Source organism: Pleurodeles waltl, chromosome 4_2 (assembly GCF_031143425.1).
Source record: "Pleurodeles waltl isolate 20211129_DDA chromosome 4_2, aPleWal1.hap1.20221129, whole genome shotgun sequence".
NCBI lineage: Eukaryota > Metazoa > Chordata > Amphibia > Caudata > Salamandridae > Pleurodeles > Pleurodeles waltl.
This window is the reverse complement of record NC_090443.1, coordinates 125,104,827-125,118,710: the sequence shown is the minus strand read 5'-3', so window position 1 is coordinate 125,118,710 and position 13,884 is coordinate 125,104,827. Positions and strand designations below refer to the sequence as shown.

At 46.0% G+C, this 13,884-nt stretch overlaps 1 protein-coding gene across 2 annotated transcripts in view; it reads right to left on the bottom strand.

Annotated features, from left to right (window-relative positions):
* AGAP2 (ArfGAP with GTPase domain, ankyrin repeat and PH domain 2) overlaps window positions 1-13,884 on the bottom strand; it is a 488,971-nt gene that overhangs the window by 141,627 nt on the left and 333,460 nt on the right. For both annotated transcript variants that reach the window (XM_069230930.1, XM_069230931.1), the window contains exon 9: window positions 10,018-10,101. In XM_069230930.1, coding sequence (XP_069087031.1) covers window positions 10,018-10,101 — 84 coding nt within the window. The remainder of the gene's footprint in view (window positions 1-10,017; window positions 10,102-13,884) is intronic.

Here is a 13,884-nt window from a genome sequence, read left to right as displayed (position 1 = left end):
ATGGAAGTATTACCATGCTGATCGGGCCAAAGCTTACGGACTGTGTGTTGCTGTGACCCTGTATTCTAGAGGTGGTCAGTGCCAGCACCAAGGACTGTGACTTGTTCTGCCCTTCTGGAGAAATGAGGAAGTCTTGGGAGCACTGTTACCCACTAGAGGGACCGAGGAAACGATCGTCATAACCACCCCGCATCAGGAGCTATATAAACACTGACTCCAAAGAAGTAAGCAGGTCCTGAAAGCCTCTGGTTGCTTCAGGAGCACAACCACAAGTCCGAGACTCTACACCCGCTGACTGCAGCCACCTGGGCCACATGTGGCCACCTTACATGAACTGCGCTGCAGCTGCTGCCACGTCAGCAGACAGGGCGTACTCAGGAACTTTGAATGCTTTACACCTGCCAGTATGGGTAAGGCTAGGTTTAGGCCTCTCGGCCCCAGGGGAGCTTCCTGCTAGTAGTGCTGAGGAACTAGAACACTGTTGGCTTTAACAGGGTCAAAGCTGACTCTTAAAACTCAGACTTCTAGTAGGGCATACCCTGGATGTTACCAATAGTAAATACGGAATAACCACTTTCGCTAGCGAGAGGAAAGTGGGACAGGCAAAAACTAGAGCCCATTCTCAAGGGAAATTGACTGATTGTTTGTGAAAGTTATATTGTTAGTTTGTGTGGGTATAGGTAGAAATAAAATTCTTATTTTCATAAAAATTTGCATTTGGCTGGACAATGATTTGTTCCTGCTAAGAGCATTTTGAGATGTGAATCTTTGTTAACTACCCTGTATCCCCACCTCCCCCAATAAAGGAGCCTTGGACTGCTCAGACCTCGGAGTCAAGTGCAAAAGAGGTCCTTGGCCCGGTTACTCAGAATCCATAGTAGTCTTGGCCCCAGTATATCAGGAGTAAGAGGCCTCAACTCCCATAGCTGGCCCAGTAGCCCCTGCATGCCCTATAGCCTTCTGAAAGGGGTTTGACAAAGGAAGAGGTCCCAAGGCCTGAAGTATTTAAAGATAATCTGTATTGCACTGAGTCCTGTTTGTACAAGTTATTTTCACAGCCTTAGTTTCCCCTCCACCCCTCTCAAATTGACTCGCTGCAATGATTTTTCAGGAAGATAGAAGGAGGTTGAGCATTTTTCAGGCGATATATTAAAATAAATTATTACAAATATAAATGGCAAGGTGGATAGAGGTGGTTTCAAAGGATCCAGACACAAGCTCTTGCATCATTCTGTTAGGAATGCTAGGAAAGTCTAGAAGATTGTGTAATGAAGTTTACTCGTAAGGAACCCAGAAACTGCTACGAGGTGTGTGATAAACTTGATTGTCTTAGTTGGGTCCCGAACATCCGACATGGACTTCAAAAGCTGCACCTACTGTCTTTTAAAGCAGATGCTGTGCTTTCCATTCTTAAAATATTATTTTCTGGCAGATTAGGATCACAAAGGCAAAACAAGCATTTGCAATGCAATGGGTCTCACGTTTGCTCGAGTTAGTAATGTTAAGGTTGTAAATTCCTAACTGGACTTTTCTTGCCACTTAAATTGAAAATGAAAAGTAAAACAGTTGACATAAGCAAGCCGATTCAAAATGCCACGGCCGCCATGAGCTGAGAGCGAAGGACAGACAAAAAAGGAAAAATAAGTTCGCTCGCAGTCAAACTATCGCAAACGTGCAATTATCCATGTATCAGGGTCGATGGCCAAGACGGTAACAAAACTGCCTCAAGGTGGGACAAACGTAAAGCATTTATCATAACAAAGGATTTTTGAAAGGCTAGCCCATGAACGAGTGATAGTGATGGGCATGCGGTGGGTCTGGTTAATAGCCCACAGATAGATTACAACAGGACGCGCTCGACCTAAAAAAGTGGGAAAACATTCTTGTTTTATTAGTCAATTAACACCTTACAACCGCACTCAAAATCTGTATCTGAGTGCCATATAACTGTGATACAAAGAAGGCAACAATTCAAAAGTTAGAAGCAAACACTTTGTCGGAACTTTCTTGTTTAATTTTGATAGACTTTTATACTAATTAATGACCTCTGCTCCGATCGTCGGCGCCCTTAGACCATACGCAGGTGGAGGTTAGACAAAAGAGCTAATCCTTTCTGATCTGATTATTTTTCGGCAGATAATAGACCAAATGTACCCGCTGCTGTTAAGTAGGTATGCCTTCAGTACAGTACAATAATCCTGCCTCATGAATACATTTGCCACTTTGCGTAGGCGACACCGTCCCTACCACAAGCTCCCCGCCCACGGAGCACAGAAATGGAAAGTGCAGTAAATAAATATCCAGCTATGGCAAAGGTAAGCAATATTCTCGATCATTAATTGGGCCAATTATGTATTTGTGTGATACATTAACGTGGGTGCATAGCAGTTTTACTTCCGCAGGGGTTCAGGTTCAGATCGGCTTCAGATCAGGCTTTGTACAAATGTTCAATTGCACTTTGCTGACTGGAAGCAGAGGGGGAAAAAACAACAAACTGAAAGAAGAGAGAATCTAAGTCACCCACGCACAACTCAGTTTGTTTTTTTAGCTAAACTTTGGAAGGATGTACACTTTCCAAAATAACTTTTCTTGTGTACAGAGCTTACATTTTCTTCTCTTTATCCAAGCCTGACTCTTTGACAGATCAAGCCCTTGCCTCTAAATGCTTATGAAGCAATGGCCCAGTGGACACACACACACTCTCAAATGCTGTAAGATGGGGCCCTAGACCAGCAGGAAGGGTCGGTTGGGACAGAAAAAGGGCCATAGCATCAAAATAAAAGCCCTGTAAGTGAACTAGATAGACAGAAAAGTGGCCATGTTTGCAAATTGGGGCAGTTTTGAACTTGTAAAGACATGCTGTATAAGTATTTTTCAAGTTATTAAATACTGCATGGATTTAATTTTGCCGCAGACAATGTTTGCGTTATTATAAGAGAAAATAACAGTAAAAAAAACAGCCCAGCAGACCGCACAACAGGCCCACGAATGGCCAAAAAACGGCTGACAGACTAACCTGTTGGAGTGGCCCATTAAGCACTGCCTGATTGACCTATAGCCCAGTCTGACCTTGCCAGCCGCTTTGGCTCAATAGACTCAGATCCAGAAGTTACAACCACTGCCAATAGATGAAGCAACTGGAAGGGTGTTGGATCGATTTGCTATAGCTTGCTTTTGACAGTGGTGTGTAGAACAGAGTAGCTGGGTTTGAAGGTTTAAAAGTGCATAATTTGATCGAGTTTTCAGTAGGTCTGGGAGAAATTTTAATTATGCCGAAGTAATAGGAGTAATTTTAGAAATTATGCATTACACTTGTGGTGAGAAATTACACAATTACGCGAACTTGAGAAATTCAGGGCAATTTGGGCAGAAAAATAATACTGCAGGAGCACAGGAACAATGAACTAAGAGAGAGTGAGCGCTGCTGATGTCAGCTATTTGTGTTCTGTAACATTTAGTGCTATTTTGTTAGCACAAAAATGCACCTTCAGGGCCCTTTTTAGACGTGAGGCTGCATTTTGCAGTAAGAATTATGAATAATTTAAAGTAATATTGCGGTAATTACAAGTAATTACACTAGAGATAATCATGCCAGTTACATCTGCCTCTAGTTTTCAGGAGGAACTGGGACTTGGCCAGTAAAAAGAAACTCTAAGCCTTGCAAGATTCAAAGCTGTTATATGAAGATTGTCTACTCTAAGTTGTTCTACAAGTAACATTAGCTATTTTAAGCTGTTCTTTTATTTATAAGTAGTATTTGTTTACTCTGAATTTTCTTTTAAGTTAGTGAGTTATTTCACTGAATGTGTATGTGTTGCTTATATAAATTTTTGGTGATTGGCCTCAGTAAATTAATCTAATCAATATTAATTGAATAAACAATACGTCTGACACACTGTCAATATTTTGTGCTCGTGATGTTGGTCAGGCATCCTAGGAGCATTAGTCTTCTAAGAATCATAGCTTAAGTTCTAAGCCCTTTCTATTGACAACTTTTTGAGGTGAAGATATTGCCGAGAAAGAACCCCTCTGACCCCCATGCCACATCCCCGTGGTTCCACTACACAAATTAGGAGACCTTGGTAAAATATGCACCAAACGATAAGTGGATGATGAATGAGTAATGTGGAATTTAGCAAATTATGACATCATTATCATAGTTTGGAAATAATGTCCTCGCACTTGACTCACCATTTGGGTAATCTGCGGAAGAGAGTACCTCATTTGCAGCAGTGGTCTGGAGGGCAGCTGAGGCACTAGAATTACAGCTACCCTCCAGTGAAACAAGAACAAATGTCCTAACAGAGACCCTACAGTCTGGGCCAGCTCCTTCCAAGCCCTTTCTTCCCTCTAATGATGTCATCAGGGTAAGGAAGTAGGCAGAAAAATAAAATACCCATCTGTTAGCCATATCCTGAATAATAAGTGAAGTGAGTAACGCTGTCACTTGTTTGGCTACTTCCAGAGGAAATTCTGAAAATAATTTAGGCCTTCATCCATTCATCTCTTCATTGTGCCTTCTCTCCATCTCTCCACCGACCCTTCTTTCTATCTATTCTTCTCTATATATTTTTCCATCCTCCATCCTATCAATTTTTCTTTCTCTCCTTCATCCTCTCCTGCCATCCATCTCTGTACAAAATGCTGTATATTTGTATCACTGCAGTCCCCCCCTCCACCCCCAAGACACCAGGGACCTGCCTAAAAGCATCAGATACTACTTTGGGAGAGACAACAATCATGGCTGAGACACTTTCTAAATCCACTAGTGGTAACACAAGATCTAAATTTCCTTAATTAAATAGGGCTAACCAAGAGGACTCTATCCACTGACTTCTCCCCATCCATCTATCTCTCCATTCACCCTTCTCTAGATCCATCCATCCATCCATCCACCCACCCACCCACCTCTGCATCTAGGCTTCTGCACACCCCACCTTCCTTCTTTTCCTTTTATTTTCTGAATTTCCATTTGTTCCCCTACCCAACAGGTCCATTATATAGTTTGTTTCCGATGGTATTTATGAGTTTCTGTTAGGAGACTAGTGTCTCCAATCAAGTAAAAGGAGCCATAAACTATTTAATTTAAAATATGTTATGTTACATACACTGCAATGTGGCACTCACTCCCAGCTCAAGCTACTACAATTAGGGGGGTTCATGACTCTCCTGCCTCCTGGATACTTTGATAGGAAACAGCTCAAAGCCTTGTTCTAGTCTTCATCTGAATAAACAGGTGGTCAGATGCCATGGACAACCACCTGCGATTTTTTCACCAAGCACCCCACCCCAGAGAGCCTTATGCAGGCCTTGACCAGTAAGGTGAATCCTAATGCATTTCTAACTACTACTTCGTTCAGAGAATCCAAAAGGATTGAGGCATTGGGCATGTGCATGTTTATCTCTGCCAGTCTAGCACTGAGATCTTCAAATGCTGTTTGTCTGCTCGTTCCTTACACACATGACCTACGAACATGGCCTAAGAAGCCCGAAAGACATTAGGTCTTTTTCGGCTCAGAGGATTCATGTGGACAGGATACAGTCAAAAAGGTCATCAGCTATTGTGTTGATGCAATGGATTGCCTGGGGACGGCAGTCTGTCTAGTGCGATGATGCATTCCACAGACTTATGGTGATGTACAAGCCTCCTTCACGGATATATCCTTTGATGGGTCCTACCTTTTTGGTGAGAATTATTACACTGGGGTACTGTAAGGACAATATAGCTATGGCATACTCCTTGGAACTGTCAATCCATTCTATATAGTTCCTGAATCAATTCAGAAAATTCAGTTGCTATTCAAGAGGGCTGACATATAGACTGAGACAGCCCTCCCATCCTGCACGGTAGGAGTCCCAGTCCTTTAGAAGCCATGGGGATGAGCCTGGAAGGTATTGTGCAGGCCAATTAGGGCATTAGTCCTCAATTCATCTTCCCCTGTTCCAGTTACCATTAAACCAATTTAGTTTGCCCTGAGTAGTATATGCCCAACCAGTGGAGGGCAGGATTAAGCACTTCCTTAAAGCTTGATCAACCATCACATCAGACAGAGGAGTCCTGCAAATCCTTCAAAATGGCTATGCTGTACCTTTTCATTCTGCCCATTCAATTAAACCTTCCACACCAGAGCAGATTTCTGTCACAAGAGGTGCAGCTGTTGCTCTTAAAAGGTGCCATTGAGAAGGTTCCACACTCAGAAACAAGATAAGCATCTTACTCACACTATTTCCTTGTTGCCAAAAGGGACTCAGGTCTGTCCAGGAACTCCAGCCCCTGAATGCCTTCCTGCAAAAGGACCAATACAAAATGCTCACTCTGGCGTAGTTCCTGTCTGGATCCGGTTGACTGGATTGTGTCCTTGGTCTTGCAGGATGTGTATTTTCCCATATACATCCTACAGTCCCATAGATGTTATCTGCAATTCAAGATGGGCCAGGAGTTTTCAGTTTGCCCTGCTTCTATTAAGCCATACCACCACCCACTGGGTGTTTCCAAAAGTGATGATGGCTGTTGCTGCCCATCTTCAGAGCTCCTACCTTGTCGCCTGGTTGTTGAACGAAGGCTTCTGACATTAATCACCTTCTGATGACAGCGAACGTCTTAACATTGTTAGGGTTCACTATCAATGGCCCAAAGTCCCACCTGACTCCTTTGCAGAGGCTTCCATTCATTAGAGCAAACCTAGACATGTTGGGGTTGAGGGCTTTCCCCCTGCTGTAACAAGCCCGTGACATTTGGGTGATGATCCAGGTGTATCAAGCTCAATCCTGGATCATAATGGTGGAAAGTTCTGAGGCTTCTTGCATTTTAGCATCCTGCATCCTCCTCTTAAGCTATATTAGGTGGCACATGCCACCTCATGAAGTTCCAATGGCTCAGAAGTTCCAGTGGCCAGCATCAAGGCAACCTGATCAATGTTATCCAGGTCTCAGAGGAGACAGCTTGAGATATGCAGTGGTGGCTCCTCAAACACAGGTGGACCAGCAGTAAACATCTCTCCGTCCCCCACCCGGATATGACCGTTGTGAGGAACACGTCTCTTCTGGGCTGAGGAAGCCATCTGGGGCAGGTGAAGTTCAGGGGACTCAGGTCTCATCCCGAGTGCCGGCTCCATATCAATCAGCCAGAGCTGTGGGCCATTCATCTGGTTCTGAAGGCTTTCCTGTCATCCACCAAGGGGAGGCCGGTGCAGGTTCTCATTGACATCACTGCCATATGGTACTGCTACAAACCAGGTGGAGTTGGGTTCTGCGTCGGAAGACTCTGCGCCTCCGGATGTAGTTGTAGTATTAGAATGTTTTTCTTCTTGCGAACTACTTGGAGGGTCCCTGATTGTGAATGAACTGAACAGACAGCATCTGGCAGATCATGTGTGGTATTCACATACCAAGGCGACACATGACGTCTTCCAAAAGTGAGGAGAACCTTAACTAGATCTTGTCACCCCCATTTAGAACGACCAGTTTGGGCATTAAAGTTTCTACAAAAACACTCATTAGGAGACTCTTTCTGGCTGGAAGGGAACATGGGACGCCAATATGCCTTTCTACCCCTATCTCTCCTGCCCAGAGTTCTGAAGAAGATTCAAGAAAAACCGGGTCTAATTATTCCAAATGACTCCATACTGAGTGAGGAGAGTGTGGCACCAGGAAGTTCTAGAAGTGAACATCAACTGATCTGGTGACCCCTTTGCGACTACCTCCTGTTTCAGCAACAGGGTGATGTCCAACTCCTAAATCTGCACAATCTACCCTACATGCGAGAACATTGTGGCAACAGACTCCATTTGATGTGCTCAAATGGAGGATGTCCTCCTTGCAGATAGGTGCTCTTTCACAAAATTCATTAATTCCAGATGCTAGGATAAATCTGAGGCTTCCTATGGGGTTCGCAAGACTAACCCACTTACAAGTGAAGGTGTCAGACATTCCTTTGTTTTATCTATGGCCCAGCAAGGTTTTGCAGTGGGCCCTATAAAATGTTATTTGTCTGCCCATTTGGTCTCTCTACATTTGCTGGACCAACTACCTTGTGTATATTACATGTGTAATGAGAATTATTAAGGTTTGACACCCACGCCCCCTACCAAACTGTTTGTGATGCCACAGTTGGATCTTTTTGGTCTAGACATTTCTCATGTAAATGACCTTTGAGCCGATGCATTGCTGCTTGCTGCGTCTGTTTACCTTTAACACCGTAGTCCTCATTGCAATTATGTCAGCTAGTTACTAACTTCAGGCACTTTGAGAGCAATTGCCGTACACCACCATCTTCCCAAAAGTTGGTGATGAGGACTCGAGCTGTGTTTTTGCCAAAAGACATGACTCCTTTCAATAGTGGGCAATCCTTAGTTTTCCTACATTGTTTGCTCTCCCTCACCTTTCAAATGAGGCAAAGAGACTCAATTGACAGGACTCTAAAAGGGTGTTAAGCTATTACATTGTTCAGAGCAAAGACTGTTAAGTAGATGATTAACTTTTTGTGGGGTTCTACACAGCAAACAAAGAGAAGGTTGGGCAGAAGAAGACCCTGACAAGGTAGATAGCACTGTGCATTAAGATCTGCTACACACTGGCCAAGAAGCAGCCTCTGGACGATTTGATCATCCCTTCCATCCGGGCTAGACTACTACCACTGTATTTGCATGGGAAGTGCTTGTCCTTGACATCTGCCAGCCTGTAATATGAGCATCAGTACCCATGTTCAAAAAGCAATACTGCCTTGACAGGCAGAACTGGCTGGAAAGGTATTTCACCTGTTTGGTCCTGCAAAACATTTTGGCGTGAGTCTACTCCACAGACCATCCACCTGAGGAGGTACTGCTTTGGTATCTATGCTAAGGTAAGGAATCTGCGGTTAGAAATATCCATTAGAAGAACAAGTTATTTATCTTCGATAACACTTTCTGGAAGATACTCCATCGAACAACAGATTCCTAACTCCCCTCTTGCCTCTTTGTTCTTTGAGTGGCCTCTTATTAACATCTAGAAAATTCAGCACACTGGTACCAACAATTGTCCATAGTCCGTAACCGAGGGTGCAGAAAGAGAAAATACATGAAACTTACAACCGCGCACAGCGGTGGACGTTCAGATGCAGCTTTGCTCTGTCACTTCCAGGGTGATGTGAAGTCAATGTGGAGCCGCACTGTGCTACCAAGCAGTGCACAAGAGCACTGCTTGGAGAAAAGTTTTTAGTAACCAGTCTAGCGCTTAGGAAATATTCTAAGGTGAGGAACCTACAGTTAAATGACTATCCACCAGAAACAGCATAAATGAAGTTAAGTATCTTGTTAATCTGTGTGGTTCCTCCGGGGCTTTACTCTGCAACAGAGTTAAATTCTGCCAGCATACATTTCAAAGCTAGTGTTGAATCTCTCATCAGGTGTGCCAAAGAATTTAGGTAGACATTAAACAGGGGGATAAAGACTGTGGTATGGGGTCCTAGGAGAACAATGTGTGTAAGAGTTGTGGGTAGAGATGGGAATTATTTAGCCAACAGTTTTTTGTTTGTCTGCACAGCTGGCATGGATCTACTTTAGCAACACACCATCAGTGCCAGCCCCTGATGACAAAGTGCCAAACAGGGTGCTTTGCTCCAAGTGTCAAGAGCTACTGAGAGTTCGACAATACCAAGCCCTCCGCAACTCTGGTTAACAGGGGAATGCGCAGTGTGGGGTGTTTGTAATGACAGAGGCAAACACTGAGTAGAACTAATAACTCATCTTTTCATTTAATGTGACCAACTTCGCATCCGCCTGTTTAAATGCAAATTGAGAAAGAACAGTATCAGAAAAACAGACTGCTGAAGAAGAAAACACAAAACTACCCTAGACAAAATTTTGACTCCCCCAACACTGTCAAAGTATCCACTGGAACAGTACTTTCCATTTACAGATGATAGAGCATGGAACATCCAGGCAAAGCTCAAAACCAACAATGTCAGTGAAAATAAACCTGATGTGTTAAGGACACGTGTGAGTGAACTTCTAAAATGCAAACAGTAAATTAAGTTACCTGCTTTATTGGGATTGAACGACCACTGCCTGTGTCTCCCCTGCTGTCCAAACTCCTCTTTTCAGAATCACTTCCTCTACGATTCTACAATAGAAATGGTTGTAAATTAAATATATATATATTCCACAGGTGATGGGCCCTTGCGATTCAGTGTTGATTTATCATCGTGTTAGAAGAGCTGTGTCCTGGAACTTTTAAAGTACTGAATTTGCATGCTCTCAGTTCTTAATTTTGAAAAATACAAGTGTCAGGGCCCAAGCGATGTCTCAGGAAGGCACCGTAATCGGCACTACCAACTGTCCTTGCCAGCACTGTCAAACAGTAACCATCACAGGCTACAAGTGTGACATTTTGATTGTTTCAGGTCACTTCAAGCTGTGTTGGACTGTCATAAATAAGTGCCAGTATTTAGAAATACGCAAACACCTGCACAAAGTAAGCACTGCACACTCCAGTAGGCTTGGAGCAAGATGTTCTTCACTACCCTCATTCTTTTGGTTAACCATTTTACCACCCCTGCTTTTCTCTACCTTTTCTCCTTACTTCCTTTTTTCCACTTTCATTTTCAAACTATGTTTTCTAAGAGGAATTTGCTATGGGACGTCCACAAATTTTCCTTGAAATGTGTACTTTTCTAGTTTTTTTATAAAATTAATGTTCATTTTTTAAAATGATTATAATGCTTTTTCCCTCACGTTTTTGTTTTCCTTAACTTGTTTCATCCACTAAGGCCCTGATCAATTATAACGGGGATCCAAATTAACACATGCTTTTATGCTTTTCATTTCTCTTAATAAGAAGACGTTTGTTTTTTCCTGACTTGATTTTTCCAGCTGATAGTTCTGGACGGAAAAATCACATGATGATGATTTGACTGCAGAAGCAGACAAGTTTTCTTTTTTTTTCTTCGAACAGAGCAGAGGGTCCAATGCTCCCACTGCCGGAAGAAATATTACCCTTATAGCCACCTGCTGTCAGTATTGTCATGCAGTCACACGCAATACGAGATTCCATGTGCTTTTAAGACCGGAAATGTTGGTCCCGCATGGACATTTTCCCTTCCATTGGAGGGGCCCGCGGGGAGCAGGAGCATCGCTCTAGTCTTCCCGCGGGCTCTTTCGGGAAGGAAGTGATGGTGTGGGACCAGGATTGGGCAACAGGTAAGTGGGGGTGGGTCTACTGGGTGGGGATAAAAGGGGTGTGGGATGGAGGGACCGGCCTCTTTCCGCGCAGCCCATCGCGCGGTTAGTTTGGCCGGTCCCAGGGGATTTTCTTAGGAGCAGGTAGTGTGCGTACAGGCTGGGACGGGGAGGGGGTATTTTATGTTTGGTGTACCTGGGGCGGTGTGCGCGCGTCCCTGCCCGCGCGGGCCTTCATATTTTAGGGGGCAGCAGCGCGCTTCTTGTGAACGGCCGTCCCCAGGGTGAACACGTGTTCTTGCCGGTCCGCGACTCCGCACCATCTGTTTGGGGGCAGCAATTAAGCTACCAGCGGCGCGCTGGGCCCCGCCCGCAGGCCTTTAGGCCTATTCATGTTGGTTATAGCGGTGGTGCAGATTTGGCAACGCGCCGACTGCAGGGGGAAAAATCAACAAACAAAAAAAAGAAAAAACACAGATAGACCCGGCTCCGGGGCATCATCTTAGGAGCAGCTATCAAGCAACCAGTGGCGCGCTGGGGCCATATTCGCCAGCCTTTGGGCCTAATTAATTTAGTATAGCGGCGGTGCAGAGTAGGCTCGCGCCGACCGGGGGGCATATATAAAAAAACATTTTATTTTTTTTAACATTTTTTTCCCCTCGTTTTGAACATATATATATATATATAATAAAAATAACAATCCAAAAGGAAACCCCTTTTACAGGTAACGGGGCAAGGGCCAGTGGAGGCAGAGTGCCAGCCACGCAGAAGCGGCGGCGTGTTGCGCGCACGCAGGCCGCAGGGCCCCATAGAATTCCCTGTTAGACCTTTCGTGGCCCACAGTAGGGGGAGCGGACAAGCAGAGTCAGAAGGAACCCCCGCCCCAGCACCATGGCAACCAGCCACGACGCGGAGGCGGTACAGGCCGCGCTTCGCATACTCGGCGAAGCTGGCCGGGCTGCCCTCCTCAGGCCTGGGGTTCTCGAACAGGCCTGGGTGGGGATGGTGCGGCCAATGTGCGTCGCGTCTGGCTGAGTAGCCGCAGTGGTAGCCGCATGCACATCCCCAGAGAGGGCCAAAAAGCCCAAAAAAGCAGCGGTGGGACGGGCGCATGGCGCAACCTCCCCCACCAGTCAATTGGGAGACGGGGAGGGCCCCTCGGTCGAGCCAGGGCCCTTAGACGATGGGACAGCGCCAGACCAGCAGACAGAGGGCATTGAGTTACTCCAGGACCAGATTTTGGGGGAAGGGGCACCCGTGCAGGAAGCATTAGTACAAGAGCTCCCCGTACCCATCATAGAAATGACGCCCAGGGACCTGTCACTACCCAGGGGCGGTGCCAACCCGGCTGGGGCCAACAATAACACAAAAAAGAAAGGCAAGGGACCCAGACAAACAGGCGGGCAGGGCAAAGGCAAGGCCAGCAAGGGGCAGCCTAAAGAAGTCAGGGGGTGGGGGGCCGAGCTTTCCCTTAGCTCAGGGCTGAGCGGCCCCAGGACAGGCAGGCATGGGACTTAGAGGCCAGGATCCGGGAGCAACGCCGCATAGTGGCAGAAACAGAGGACAGGTGGGCCCAATTGTGCATGGAGCGGGAAATGACCGTGCCATACGGCCGGCAGCTAAAGAGGCCAGCAGAAAGTACTATCAGCATAGGAAACATGCCACAAGAAGCCGGCAAAGGTAGCTGGGTATGGGTTCCGAGCGGTAGGGGCCAGGAGGCTGGTGCGGCCGGTGGTTTAGGTAGCGCGATGGGAGTCAGTGGCGCATACGGCCAAGCTGGGCGCGGAAGGTCAATGCCAATACAAGGAGTTGGCAGAAAGAAGGCAATGCCAACGGGGCACAACACGGACCCTGCACGTTGGTCGGAAGCGCTAGAGATGTCTCCGGTGGCCTTCTCTACTCCGCAGGATAGGGGTCAACACAGAGATGGTGGGGGCCATGAGGGTCATGATGATATCTCAACTAATTACACGATGATGAGTGGGAGTGTGGATAAAAGGATGGATGTGGGCGAAGACGATGTGCTGGAACTTGACTACGAAGAGGAGCTGGAGGAATGGGAAGAGGGGGAGATTAGAGAGACAGAGGTACACAGCATGAGGGGGAGGGGAAGAGGACGCAGGAGCGGCGCAACCCCTCTTTCCGCTTCTATTTTTCAGGATCAGGACACCAGCGGTGGTCTACATGAAAGAAGACAAGACCAAGCACGGGACTGAGGGGCCCGGAAGGTTTCGCGGCCTGTGGCAAAACAAGGAAGAGGTAAAAGGCAATGGTGGTCAGTTTGGGGGGATGGCGCAAAGGGGGATGACGCTCTGATTTGCAGGTCCGTTGGGGTGGGGGACGGTTCGATACTTGACCCATTACCAGCAAAAGATACACAGGGCGGTGAGAAAGGCACAGAGCTACAAGGCAGAGCTTCAACCGAGGGCGAGAGTGGGGACAAGTCAACAGGAGAGAAGTCAGGGACAGAGGAGAAGGAAGGGGGAGAGCAAAAGAAGAGGCTTCCCTATGTGGGTTTGGCTGTGCCATTGGGCTCACACGTAGCGGAGAAAACAAAGGCCAGAATATGGAGACACGAGTATGTAGACGTTTTTAAACTCTTACATAGGGACATACAAGCCAAAGAAGATTCTAAGGAGGAAGAGTGGGAGTTGGCCCGTAGGCCGAGGGTGCCAATTAATATGGATAATTGGACATCAGCGTTTTAGATTTTCGCAAGCAGTTATTG